Source organism: Lepidochelys kempii, chromosome 7, assembly GCF_965140285.1.
Source record: "Lepidochelys kempii isolate rLepKem1 chromosome 7, rLepKem1.hap1, whole genome shotgun sequence".
NCBI classification, from domain to species: Eukaryota; Metazoa; Chordata; order Testudines; family Cheloniidae; genus Lepidochelys; species Lepidochelys kempii.
Genome location: NC_136386.1, coordinates 31,403,818 through 31,416,254, shown reverse-complemented (window position 1 = coordinate 31,416,254; position 12,437 = coordinate 31,403,818). Strand labels below are relative to the sequence as shown.

The 12,437-nt window shown below is 57.5% G+C and overlaps 1 protein-coding gene across 13 annotated transcripts in view; it reads left to right on the top strand.

Annotated features, from left to right (window-relative positions):
* The window catches only part of MARK2 (microtubule affinity regulating kinase 2), a 102,625-nt gene that overhangs the window by 76,966 nt on the left and 13,222 nt on the right, over positions 1-12,437 (top strand). For 12 of the 13 annotated variants that reach the window (XM_073351793.2, XM_073351784.2, XM_073351791.2 and 9 more), the window contains 7 exons: positions 3,812-3,865; positions 9,557-9,605; positions 10,112-10,177; positions 10,288-10,358; positions 10,782-10,838; positions 11,081-11,317; positions 11,813-11,932. In XM_073351793.2, coding sequence (XP_073207894.1) covers positions 3,812-3,865; positions 9,557-9,605; positions 10,112-10,177; positions 10,288-10,358; positions 10,782-10,838; positions 11,081-11,317; positions 11,813-11,932 — 654 coding nt within the window. The remainder of the gene's footprint in view (positions 1-3,811; positions 3,866-9,556; positions 9,606-10,111; positions 10,178-10,287; positions 10,359-10,781; positions 10,839-11,080; positions 11,318-11,812; positions 11,933-12,437) is intronic. The other variant, XM_073351789.2, reaches the window with a different exon arrangement.

Below are 12,437 nucleotides of genomic sequence, written 5' to 3'. Positions count from 1 at the left end.
TAGTGGCTAGAGCCAAGGGGAATCTCAGTATCTGGTCTTGCTACTGTGTGACCCTGGGCAAATCCCTTCCATCTCTGCTTCCATTTCCTTCTATGTAAAAGCCTCCTTGGCCTTTCTTCAGGGTCTGATGTGCTGCCGAGCAGAGACTGCACCACATCTGGGCAGGCGCCGGGGGGGGGGGGGTTGCCCCCTCTGACAAATGGGTAAGCTGAAGCACCAGGGGAGGCAGAACCCGGGTCTCCTGACTCTCTGGTATGTCTACACTGCAGTTAAAAACCTGCAGCTGGCCCTTGCAGGGCTCAGGCTAAGGGGCTGTTTAATTGCAGTGTAGACATTCAGTCTCAGGCTGGGCTCTCTATGGAATGGGAGGGTACCAGAGCTCGGAGGCTGAACATCTACACTGCTTTTAATCAGCTTGTTAGCCCGAGCTAAGTCAGCTGGCATAGGCCAGCCAAGGGTGGCTCATGGCAGTGTAGACATACCCTCTCAGCCCTGCACTTGAACCACCATGTTGTGCTCCCTCCTGCTTGGAGCACTTTGCGAGCCTGTGAGGCCTCCAACCCGGAGCAAGCGTGTGTGCTCAGAAATGCCAAGTACCATTCGTTGCCAAGCTGCCAGGCACCCGGCCCAGGCTCCCACTCTCCGGAGCAGATGGCAACAGATGCACCCCAGCACGTGGCTCTGCTGCAGCCACTTGGGCCGTTACAGAGGCAGCCCTGAATCCTAGCCAGGGGCCAGGCAGGTTTATGCCACTGCCTTAGAGCCTTGTGTGCTTGTGGGAATGTGCTAGAACCCTGCTCTGCTCTGCAGGTGGGTGGAAGAAACCAGCCTTGTGTCTGCCTGGCTTTCCCATCCCACCCCTCCAGGACAGGCCATACAGGCTGGGTGGGGGGTGACTAAGCCCTGCTTCTCCTGCAGCATTCCCCCCCCCCCCCCCCACCAGCTGCACCTCTCAAGGGGCTGCCTAGTCTCGGGAAGGGCCCTGGGGGCAGAGTGGGGCGAACAAACTGGGGAGTGATCGAGACCTTCTCTTGGCTCCTTGAGAGGCTGGGGCCCCGCCCCTATGGGCAGCTCAGCCAGGCAGCGCTCCACACCAGGAGCCAGGGCAGGTGCCATTGTTCCCTCTTCTTTGGGGAGGCATGTGGGTGTTCGTTCGTGGGGCACACATGTATTTTTCACAGGAACAGAGCAGGCCCCATCCCACCATGTTTTTCCCAGGATAGGGAGCAAACAGAACCCAGCAGCTCATGGGTGGTTCTGCTTCCCCCTGCCCCTCATATAGCAGCTCTACTGGGCTGTCTCTTCGGGATGGCGGGAAGGGCAGCCAGTCAGATGGGGGCATTTTCCCCTTCAGACACCCCCCTCCACCCCCCGCCCCCGTGAAATACCAGAGAAGTGGTACAGCTCGATTCAGTTTCCCATGGGCTCAGAGTCCGTTGGGTGAGTGTCTTTTTCCCTGCCTCCCAGCTCTGTAGGCTGTAAATAAGCCTTGGTGGCAGTGTGGAAATACCGGTTTGTTCACATGGGTCCTGCTGTTTGCACAGGCTGAAGAAGCCGGTTATCTCCAGCCTGAAGCCAGCGCCTGTTTCCCAACAGCTCTTGTAGCATTGTCACTGCTGAAACACCACGGCTGCTCTTGGAAGGCATCTGTGTTTGCAGCCTGCCCCTGCCTATGCTGCAGCCCAGAGCACTGGATTTGGAGCTCAGTTAGCACCAGCCTAACTTACCCGCCCCCTCCAGCTACTGCAGTAGGGTCTGTGTGAGGGGCAGTAAGGGGCTTCCACTGAGGCGGGGAGGAGAAATACCCTGAAGGAGGGGGCTGCAGGAAGAGGAGGGGTTTTCTCATCCTGATGGATGGGCCCAAGTGCAAGCACAGAAGCCAGGAAGATGTGGGGCTGAATGCGTTCATGGCAACTCCCCAGGCTCTGAAGAGTCCTCCCTCTGTCCTACTTCAGCACATGCTGCCCCCCCAGCATTAACCCCTGTCCAGACAGGTGGGAGGGATTGATCCAGGTCAGCACAGGTCAGTGCTGTGACACCTAGCTGGGATCTCCCTAGTGAGCCACATCCATCCCTGGCAGTCAGTGCAGGATCGTCCCCAGTGCCTTGTCTAAGTGTCCTGACTCATGGGGCTCCCGCTACATCCCCTGGGAAAGTTCCACAGCCCAACAGATCGGGCTCCCAACAGGTCTTAGCTTCTTCTTTGGTTTGTTTTAACTCCCTCACATCCAACCCATCATTTGACCCTCTCTTCCTTTGCCATAATGGCCTTCAACACCCATGATCAAACACCTGTTGGCCCGGTCCAGCCCTGGCTTAGCCTGTTGGCTCTCCACCTAACCCCTCCAGCCCTTTCAGTGTCTCCACTGAACTCTGACCTTGGGGAAGAGTTAAAGGGGCCTGGCAGGGTTGCGGGCTGTGGTGCTGCTAGGCTAGCCAGGCTTTTATAGCTGCACTGGGGCTCTGCTATTGTGTGTGTCCCTGGCTCTGAGGGGAATGGGGAGAGGAGGCAGCAAGCTATTCCTCCCTGCTGTGCATGCAGCAGAGGGTTTAGGATCCAAGGGAGGATGAAGTGTTGGTGTTGGGGCAGGTTTGCTGGCCTCCCATTGCTGACTGAGCCTCTGGAGGGAAAGGGGAATTGCATTACCCAGGGGGTCCTGGTTGGCTGAAGTGGCAGCTGGCCATCCTTTCCCTGGATCGTAGTTCAATGGGGCTCAGGGAGCTATAGCTCTCCTTTGCGAGACTTGTATTTACCTGACATGCTGGCTTCCAGTGGGGCTGCTATAGCCAGTGGCTTGCGCAGGCCAGCTCGTAACCAGTGGTGTGTTTGCTGTAAAGGCTTTTTCAGCCTAGGGCTTAATGCCCATGAGGAAGTGTTTGAGCAACATCTGTCCTCTGCCAAGGCCCAGTGGGCTCCAGATTAGCATCATGACCGAGGGTGATACCTGCTGAAACTCTGCTGTGTGTCTTGCCTTTCCTGGTCCTACCTGGTCTTGGAGGGGTCCTGTCTCAGTGCTTATGTATGCACCAGGTTGCTTTAGATTGATCTAGCTTCAGCCATTTCCAAATGGATCTAAGGCTTCACGCAGGGGATGAATACAAACTGGGGAGTGTGTATGTGGATAAAGCCTTGACAGGAGTGTCAGGTGGGGTAGCAAGGGCTTGTCAAGCAGTGAGAGCCAAGCTTGGGTGCCTGAGGGAAGGTGGAAATACCTTCCCCACCGTCATCACTGAGTGCCATCCCCCTGTTGTGGGTTACTGGGTTAAGCCGGCTAATCCCAGCCCAGATCGTTGGCCTCTCTGGAGTGCTCTGCCGCATGCTGCTCCCAGAACCTGCTGATGTGCTCCTGTCTGCCACCTCTGAGATTAGCCAGCAGGCTCTCTCAAAGGGATCGAAGTTGAACACAATTTACTGCAGGTTCCCTACCCGACTCCAGGAACCTGCCACGTGTTTGTGTGACACAGAGTCACTGCTTCATACCCGATTGGTTCAAGTCCTTGAGCCAGGATGAAGAACGGCCCCCACAGTCTGTCTGACACACACTGCCCTAAAATCTGAGTTTTCCCAAGGCTGTAAATTGCCTGCTGGCCTGCTGCCATGCCTGTGCTGGGCCTGCTGGGGGGCTTGATGGAACAGAGACACATTGTCGTTAACCGGGGCAGCAGAGGCAGCAGCAAACAGCCAGCCTGAGGGTTGTCGGGGCCTCCATCCTTGTTTGCACCTGCCTAGGATTCTCCCTCGGGCATGTTCTGCTCCAGCTTGTCCAACGCTACGGGAGAGATAACTGAGCTCCCCTCTCTCCCCATCCAGGTGGCTGTGAAAATCATTGATAAGACGCAGCTCAACTCATCAAGCCTGCAGAAGGTAAGGGCCCTGCCTCTGGATGTTCAGACTGTGGGCATAGCACCCTGACAGCAGGAGGTGCTCTAAGTATTGCCTTCCCCCTAGTACCCCCTTCACTGTCATGGTGATGCTCCACAATTAAACAGAGTAACATCTCTGCCCAGCTGCTCATGCTGTGTTCTGAGCCCTGCACTGTCCAACCACCTGCCTGTATAGGGGATTGGGAGTGTGGGGGCCTCTGGGATAGCAAAACCGAGTTCCAAGGATTCAGTTTGCCAGCATAACTGGCAAGGCGTGTTGTACTTCTGCTCTAGCTATTGGATTTGGGAGCTAGGGCTCTGGGTTCTGTCCCCAGCTCTGGGAGGGGAGTGGGTTCTAGTGGGTTACAGGGAGGTGGCTGGGAGCCAGGACTCCTGGGTTTTACTCCCAGCTCTGCCTAAGTAGAATGGGAGAGACTACATGTTGCCTACCTTCCTGAAGTACTGGCTGAGTGACACTACAGAGCTGTGCCCCATGAGGTCAAAGCTAAGCAATGGGGTGCCCAATGCTCCATCCTGCTGAGGGCTGGAGGTCAGTCAGCCTTGGCCTGGCACCAGGGGGTCATGATGAGTCATAAGTGGGGTCCCTAGAGTGGTGGGGGGGGGGTGAATGCCCATGGGCACAGAATATCCCGCCCTGGGAGCTTGACCTTGTGCCCATTCCACACACCCCCCCCCCCAAAAAAAAAAAAAAAAGGAATACAGTTCTGCTTGTGGGAAGCAAGTGGGGCAGGGAGCCCACGCCAGCTGATCCCTTCAGCATGCTCTGGGGTGTGACTGCTCCTCTTGCCCGCTCGGCAGATAACCCCCAGCTCCTGCAGGAGTCGGTCTCAAAATGGCCAAGGCTGTCACCAATCCCCCGTCCGCATGGGTCACCAGAAGGCCGTGCAGGAGGTGCAGCACTTTGTGCCCAGACTACTCCGGGTCCTGTTTGACTCAGAGCCTGACACCAGCTGCCCTGCATGGCTTGGCAGCTGTTGACGCAGTCTTGTCAACAGAACCTGAGCAAAGCGGCTGAGCTGGCAGCTGCTGTAGCTTGCAGGTCATGTTAGCACCCAGGGAGGGACAGGCGCGGGGCCTGGACCATGTGGCCTCTTGTATCCCATTCTCCCCATGTCAGGATGCATCTCCTGGAGCGACCTTGCCTCAGTGGTCCTTACTACCCCCTGGTGTGTCCCTCCCTGCCGAGATGTAGGTCTCCCATATCTTCATCAGGCCTTCATTCCACTTCCCAGCACCACCTCTGGTTATACCAAGCCCCCTACAATGGGCTGGGTCCCGCTGGAGTGGAGGATGTGGAGCCCCTCACTGGATGGGCACTGTTGCCAGAGGAATGCCAGCCCTAGGTACAACAGAGGCTTCCCCTCCAGCCAGACTTGAATAAAGGGAGCTGGGAGATGTGTGCTCAGGAGCTTTCCAGCCGCCCTCCTGCCATGTGAGACCAGGGCCTGTGGCCCTGGTGATCTGTGTGCTGCCCTATAATGCACCTGGCCATCTGTGGAGGAGTGATCCCCGCCAGCTCCTGCCCCTATGAATGTTGGTCCCTAGCTTCTCCAGCTCAAGGCATAAGCATGTTGCGCCTTCCCCCAGGAAGCCAGAGCACTCTGCAGAGGAATCCCTCCCCCCAATTCTAAAGCCAGCCATAGCAACCGTCGCATCCCCGGCAACCAGCACAGAGCTCTGCCCACCTCCAGAATCAGCCTCTCCAGCTCGTAGGCTTTGGGCTCTGCTTTTGGCACATCCTGGAAGGGGGTGTCTAGTGGGTGAGGATGAGCTCAGCCCTGGGCCTCCTGCATGGGCACCAGCGCTGCGTTTAGCCCCTCCCTGCCCTGTGAGCTTCCAAGTCACAAGGCAGTTTAGTGCACTGGGCCCAGCCTTGGCCATGTTGAGGCGGAGCTGAGGCTGGAGGGGATGCTGAAGCTCTCTTTCCTGGGGGTTTCTCACCAGCCCAGCTGCTCACTGCCTTATTGTTTACTATGGTGTCCTGTAGAGGACTCTGGTAGATCAGAGCCCTACTGCGCCAGGCACCGTACAAACGCATGATGGACACAGTTCCCTACCCCAGAGAGGTTACAATCTAAGCACAAAGCCCTAATGCCTGACCCTGGGGAGCAGCTGTGTGTTGAGCAGTGGCTTATGGGATGTGCCAAGGACAGAGGGGAACTCTCCTGTGGGAAGGGCATTGTAGCATAGTGGGTAAAGCATCGGGCTTCTGGTGCAGTATCAGGGCATGCACCCGTGGGTGTGCATGCGGCTTTTGGTGCCCTGACTGCTTTTCTCTGGAGCTCTGAAGAGAGACGTGCCTTGTCCTGCTGGAAGGCTCTGTCCAGGCTTGTGAGCCAGCACAGAAGGGGTGCCCTCACTGACTAGTCCCGATGAGGTTTGCACCACTGCATCCACTGAGAGTCTCTGAAGTGGCTGGTGGAGGCATCCCTGTAGCCATGAGTGGAGAGCAGAGCTGATCCCCTCCTGTTTCTCTCTGTGCTGTTTGGCCCAAGCTATCCCTAAGTCCTTGGCTGTACCCCAGCCCCAGATGGAGATGGGGCTGACAGATGGTTGCTGGAGGAAAAGCCTTTTGCTGTAAAGCCTCAATAGAGCCCCTTCCTAGAGCAGGAAGTTGGGGAATAATGCCTACAGAGAGGCTTGCTGCTGTCTTAGACTGTAGCACAGTGGGTGACCAAGATCTAGTGAGCACTGGCTCACTTGTGGCCCAGATTAGCCGGGAGCGAGCGCAGCTCTCTGGGGAGCAGGGAGCAGTGTGTTCTAGCCCACCTGTGTCCTGGGCTAGCCGGGAGCGAGCACCGATCTCTGGGAGTAGTGTGTTCTAGCTCACCTGTGTCCCGGGCTAGCTGGGAGCAAGCTCCAGTCTCTGGGAGCAGTGTGTTCTCTGCTCAGTGGACCATCTGGGAAGCTGTTGAGGATTCCTCAGGGCAAGGTGGGAGATACATGTCACTGCATCCCGGCCAGGCAAGAACCCAAGTGGACATCTCCTGGGTTTCACACCTGGCCAAGCTCCCGCCAGTGTGGGGCATTTGTGGATCAGGTGAATCCTGAGCTAACATTAGTCCGGCATCCAGAGTGACTGGCTCTGTGCAAGCAGCCATGGCGTCTGAACATCTGGCTGCCAGTTTTCAGTTTGGCTCAGTCTCCAGATGTTTGCTGGGGAGGTATTTATAGCTCTCTCCCATGTACGGTCATTAGTGAGCCCATAGACCATTTAATTGCTGTGGTTTTGGGACGCAGAAAAGGGGGTGGGCTGCGTCTGCGCTGCGGGGGGGAGGCTTCTCCTGGAAATCACTCTGTCACGTTCCCGCCAATTCCCAAAGGGAAGCCGCGATGCAGAAACCGTGCCTGGGATGGGGCCCCACTTTGTGCCCAGGCCCCAAGGCGCGTGCCCACAGTAGCAGGACCTGGGTAAATGCGGCCAGGCTTGTGCCCAGGAGCAGGGTAGCACTCAGCATGGCATCCCGAAACCCTCAGGGATCTTCCCTGGCAGGTAGGTATCTTCCCCCCCCCCCCATCCCCCTCTCGATAGGGAAACTGAGGTACATACACAAAATTCATCAGTCCCCTGCTCTCCCCTCTGGCTTCTACTTCCTTTCCAGAGCGTGAAGCTGTTCACAGGCGCCCTGACTGCTCCAGTGGCCAGAGCACAGTCCCTGCAGTAGCTGTCACTGACCCACGGCCAATGTGCCTAGAGCCCTGCCCTGGGCCCTCCTTGCCAATGTCGGAGGCGCCAGCTCAGTGTTCTCCTGTGCCATGTAGGACCACACGCTGTGTGCTGGGAAGCAGCTCCCCTGTTCGGGAGGGTTTGTAGCTGGCAGCAGGGCCCCTGAGGCAGGGGAGGAAGGGGCGACAGTGTCTGCTTTCCCATGGGCTGCAAGTGGGCCGCATCCACTCAGCTGTGTCACGCAGGAAGTTGAGCAAAGGGCTGAGAATCCAGAGACTGACCTCAAATTAGCCCAACTCACAGACCCTCCTGGAAAGGAAAAGATCCCCCCCTTTCCTTCCCCCCACACACGGAGGCTGAGCGAGCAGGGGCATGGAAGATGCCGAGTGGGCGTCCCTGCAAGCCAAGACGTGAGGTGAAGGGAAGGAGGAGAAAGCTCTGGGTTGTCTGTGGCTCGTTGCCTTGGTAACGAGGCAAGTGTTAGTCAGACACTTGGCATCGTTACCCGAGAGATAGCTGGGAGAACAGCGCTGGGGCCCATGTGTGGACGAGGGCTCAGCCCACGGGCAGAGCTACGGGGTGGGGATAGCTAAGTGGAGAAGGGGGGTCAGCCCAAGACAGAGCTGAGGAGGTGGTGGGAAGCTGTGTGTGGAAGGGGGGACACAGCCCCACATCCCAACCATTCCCGCTCGCCTGCCAGGCTGGGCATTCAGCCCAAGCATACCCCATGGTCTGGCAGTATCTAAAGCATAGTCCCCTCCAAACCCTGAGACATCCAGGCAAATCCCAGCACCCAGGGGGCCTCGCTGTCTGGCCTCAGCTTGGGGCCTGTGCCGGTGCTTCCTCTGTGGCCCCACCCACCTGGATCAGGAGTCAGGCAGATGCCAGCATGGCAGTGCTGTCCCTGTGGGTTGCGCAAGGCAAGGGGGCAACTCCAGCCCCTTCCCTCCAAGGGATATCTGCCATGGGGCTCCCAGACAGACACAACTCCTCAAGCCCCACCCCACCATCAGCAAAAGGTAGCAATGCCCTGGCTCAAGACAGGATACAGAGGAGCCAACTCTTCAGAGCCACGCATGCTCCAACTCTCAGTCCCTGGAGCATTGCCCAACCGGTTTCCCCTTGAACCCTTGATGGTACACCGAGCAGCAGCTCAGTTTGACCTGGTGGCTACATCACTAACCTGTAACTCAGAACTTCTGGGTTCTAGTCCCAGCTCTGCTGTGACCTCTGTGCCTCAGTTTCCCCATCTGTAAAATAGGGATAGTGATACTGACCGTCTTTGTAAAGCGCTTTGAGCTCTACGGCTGGGCAGCGCTATAGAAGAGCTAGGGATTATTAGCATAATTGTGTGAGGTGCTCTGGTGTCTCTTCTCTTGTGGGTGCATCCACCTAGCCCAGTCAAGGTGGCAGGATGCTCAGTCTCGGTGTCCAATTACCCCGGCTGGTTACACACAAATGGATTGCTTTGTTAATTAATGGATTACAGTAACAAGATCTGTAATCTAGTGGGGATTCGGACCTGACCCCAGGGGAGGGGTAACGCTCTCCCACTTAAGGAAATTGCTGTGTTGTCCAAACACACGCTAAGCCGCTCAGCAGCCCTGTTGGGGGGCATTGTCCCTCTGCTTCCCGTTTCCAAGATAGCTTTCAGACCCTTCTGCAGTGCAGCAGCCTCCTCTGGGAGCTGAAACCTGGGACTGGGGAAGGGAGGCAGGACTCCTGGGTTCCAGTTCCTTCTCTGCCTGTGTGGCCTTGGGCAAATCAGTTTTGCTTCCTATGACAGTGCTGCAAGATCCTCAGCTTTTGACAGGCAGATGGGTCTATGGGGTTGGTGGCTATATGGGCTGGCCACCCCACTCCAGCCTGGTCTCAAGGGTCCTGGTTCTGTGCAGTGATCCCTGTAGTAGGGGTCTGGGCCTTTGGGATACACTGGCCTCGTACTATTGGGCCCCCCTTGCTGTTTAACCCCAGCTGCATGCTCTTGTCTCTGCTTTATTCCAGCTCTTCCGAGAAGTGCGAATAATGAAGGTTTTGAATCATCCCAACATAGGTGAGACTGTGCACACAGCTTGTCCCCATCCCACGCTCACTCGTGTGCTGGGAGAGGGATGGCTGGGACGTCCAGGGGCAAGCTCCCGCCCACCCCAGTGGGGAATGCAGGCTCTAGCTGGTGAGGGTGAAATCCCCCAGACAGCTTATACCCTCAGGGCTGGAGAGCCACATACCCAAGCCCTGGTGAGCTGGATTTCATGCTCTTGGCAGTTCTGGGTTGCAGTTCTGGGTTGCAGTTCGCGGGCACGTGGAGAGCTCCCAGCGCTGATCCGGGCACGACTGCTAATGCCAGCACTGGATGCTCAAGTGGGCACAACTCCAGTTAATGTGAGTGGGTTGGTGGCTGCACCAGGTTTGGCCCCGAGAGCCTCCTGCCATCACCAGCAGGGGGAGCACCAATGATGCAGCCGGCCTGCCACAGCCCCCAGCTCGGGCCAGCACAGGCGGGGCTCAGAGCCTGGAGCTACACAGGGTGCCCACTTCCCCCTGCTTTGTGTCTTGCAGTTAAATTATTTGAAGTCATAGAGACGGAGAAGACGCTGTACCTCGTCATGGAGTACGCCAGTGGGGGTAGGTGGGGGGGGACCCATAACACCCTCCTGCCCTCAGCCAGAGCAAAGGCTTCTGGGGGGCTCAGGCCCACACCCTTCTCCGTGTAATGTGTCTGTCACTCCCTGCAGGTGAGGTGTTCGACTACTTAGTAGCCCATGGAAGAATGAAAGAGAAAGAAGCCAGGGCAAAATTTCGACAGGTTAGTTCTGCTCCCGGTGACACGGGCCCTGACCCCTGGTGTAGGGGTGCTGGGCATTGTGTGGGCGTTAGCACACAGGCCTCTGAGCTAAAGGCCACCTGAGATAACAGTCCCGCCATCCCCAGCTATGCCCAAGGCTGCCGAGGAGAGTCTGACCAAAGCTGGCTTTAGCCTTGTGAAGCTCTGGGATGCGACAGGAAATTTTGGCGGCTGTGTAGGGGGCGCTCACATCTCAGTCTGTAGTGGTGCCAGTGTGCTCCGATACCATGAGGTGCGGGAGCTGGGCTCAGCTGTCCTTTTGAGCTGTACAGCGAGGCTGAGGGGGACATAGGTGGATAGTGAAGCATGATTGCATCCCCTTCCCTGCACGGGCAGCTCTGTCGTGAAGACCCCCCTGCATCTTGTCCTTCTCTTCCCTTCCAGATAGTGTCTGCTGTGCAGTACTGTCACCAGAAGTTCATTGTACATAGAGACTTGAAGGTAAGAGACACCCTCAGCAGGGCATGGTGCTGCTAGAGCCCCTGTTCAGATTGCTCCTGCCCCTCAAGGTGCCAATCCCACTCCATTGATCCCTTCCCCTCAACTGGCTGTCGGGCTCGCCCTCAGTTTTGTCAATGCCTTTCCATCCCAACTCAAAGCCCCATTGGCTGTCCTTCCTCCCTACCCTGCGAGGGATGCCCAGGCAGCAGTGACCCCCCTGCCATGTTGCTCGTACCCTGCAGGCCGAGAATCTGCTGCTCGATGCCGACATGAACATTAAAATCGCCGACTTTGGCTTCAGCAATGAGTTCACGTTCGGGAACAAGCTGGACACGTTCTGTGGGAGCCCTCCCTATGCTGCGCCCGAGCTCTTCCAGGGTAAAAAGTACGACGGCCCCGAGGTGGACGTTTGGAGCCTGGGCGTCATCCTGTACACTCTGGTCAGCGGCTCATTGCCCTTCGATGGGCAGAACCTCAAGGTGAGTGGGCACGGCACCCCCACCTCTGCCACTGGCGGTTCCCCCATGGTGCATGGGACAGGCCTATTCAGCCCCTGGCACCTGTCCCCCCGACATACACTGAGGGAGCGCTGGGCATGCTGGGAGCCTGCATACACATCGTGCGCACCCCGAGTAGGGGTGGGAGCCAGGACTCCTGGTTCCGTTCCTAGATCTACGACAGGAGTGGGTAGAGCAGGGGGCTGCGATTCCTGGGTTCTGTTCCCTGTTCTGGTAGGGGCGAAGTGTCTGGTGGTTAGAGTCGGGGGGGGCTCAGAGCTAGGAGTCATGGGTTCTGTTCTTGGTTCTCTGACTTGTCTGACCCTGGTAAGTTGTTGGTTTTTTTCCCCATCTGCCTAATGAGGATAATCACATATCCTTTTTGTGTTTGTGTGTGTGGACATCATCTGTGTGTGCTCACATGTGTCTCCGTGCACCCACCTCCGGCCCTCCTGCTAACCCTTCCTTTCCCCCCAGGAACTGCGGGAACGGGTCTTGCGGGGCAAGTACCGGATCCCCTTCTACATGTCCACGGACTGTGAGAACCTGCTGAAGAAATTCCTCATTCTCAACCCTAGCAAGAGAGGCACTTTAGAGGTGATTGGGGGGCAGGAGGGTCCTGCCAGTGCATCCCAGCAGAGTCTCCTCTGCCACAGCTGGCTGTTCTCACTGCGCTAGTTGGACTGTTCTCAGACCAGGCACAGGCCCTGCCGTGGCATCCAGAGGAGTGGGTCTGGCTTGGTACCGGAGCTGGGAGTTGTCTCCTCAGTGCTGTGGGGCCCGCTCTGTGGGGAACAGTCTATGGAGAGGGTGGGAGGGCCTGGCACTCTGGTACGAGGAGGGAGTTCCTGCTGCCAGGCCTACCCCACCCCCCTCTAGAGCAGGGCACTCTCATCTTTCTGCTATGCCCCTTCCCCAGCCTGGAGCTAGCACAGGGGCGAAGACCCCTCCGAAGGCTGCACTCGGGGCCCACTGTCCTATCTTGTTCTGGGGAAGGCTCCCGGCTCCCCAGGCAGCCCACTGAGGCAGAATGGGGCTGGAGCAATGGCCTAGGAGCCTGCCTGCCTCCCTCAGTGCTCATCTTCAACAGCAGCTGCCCCCC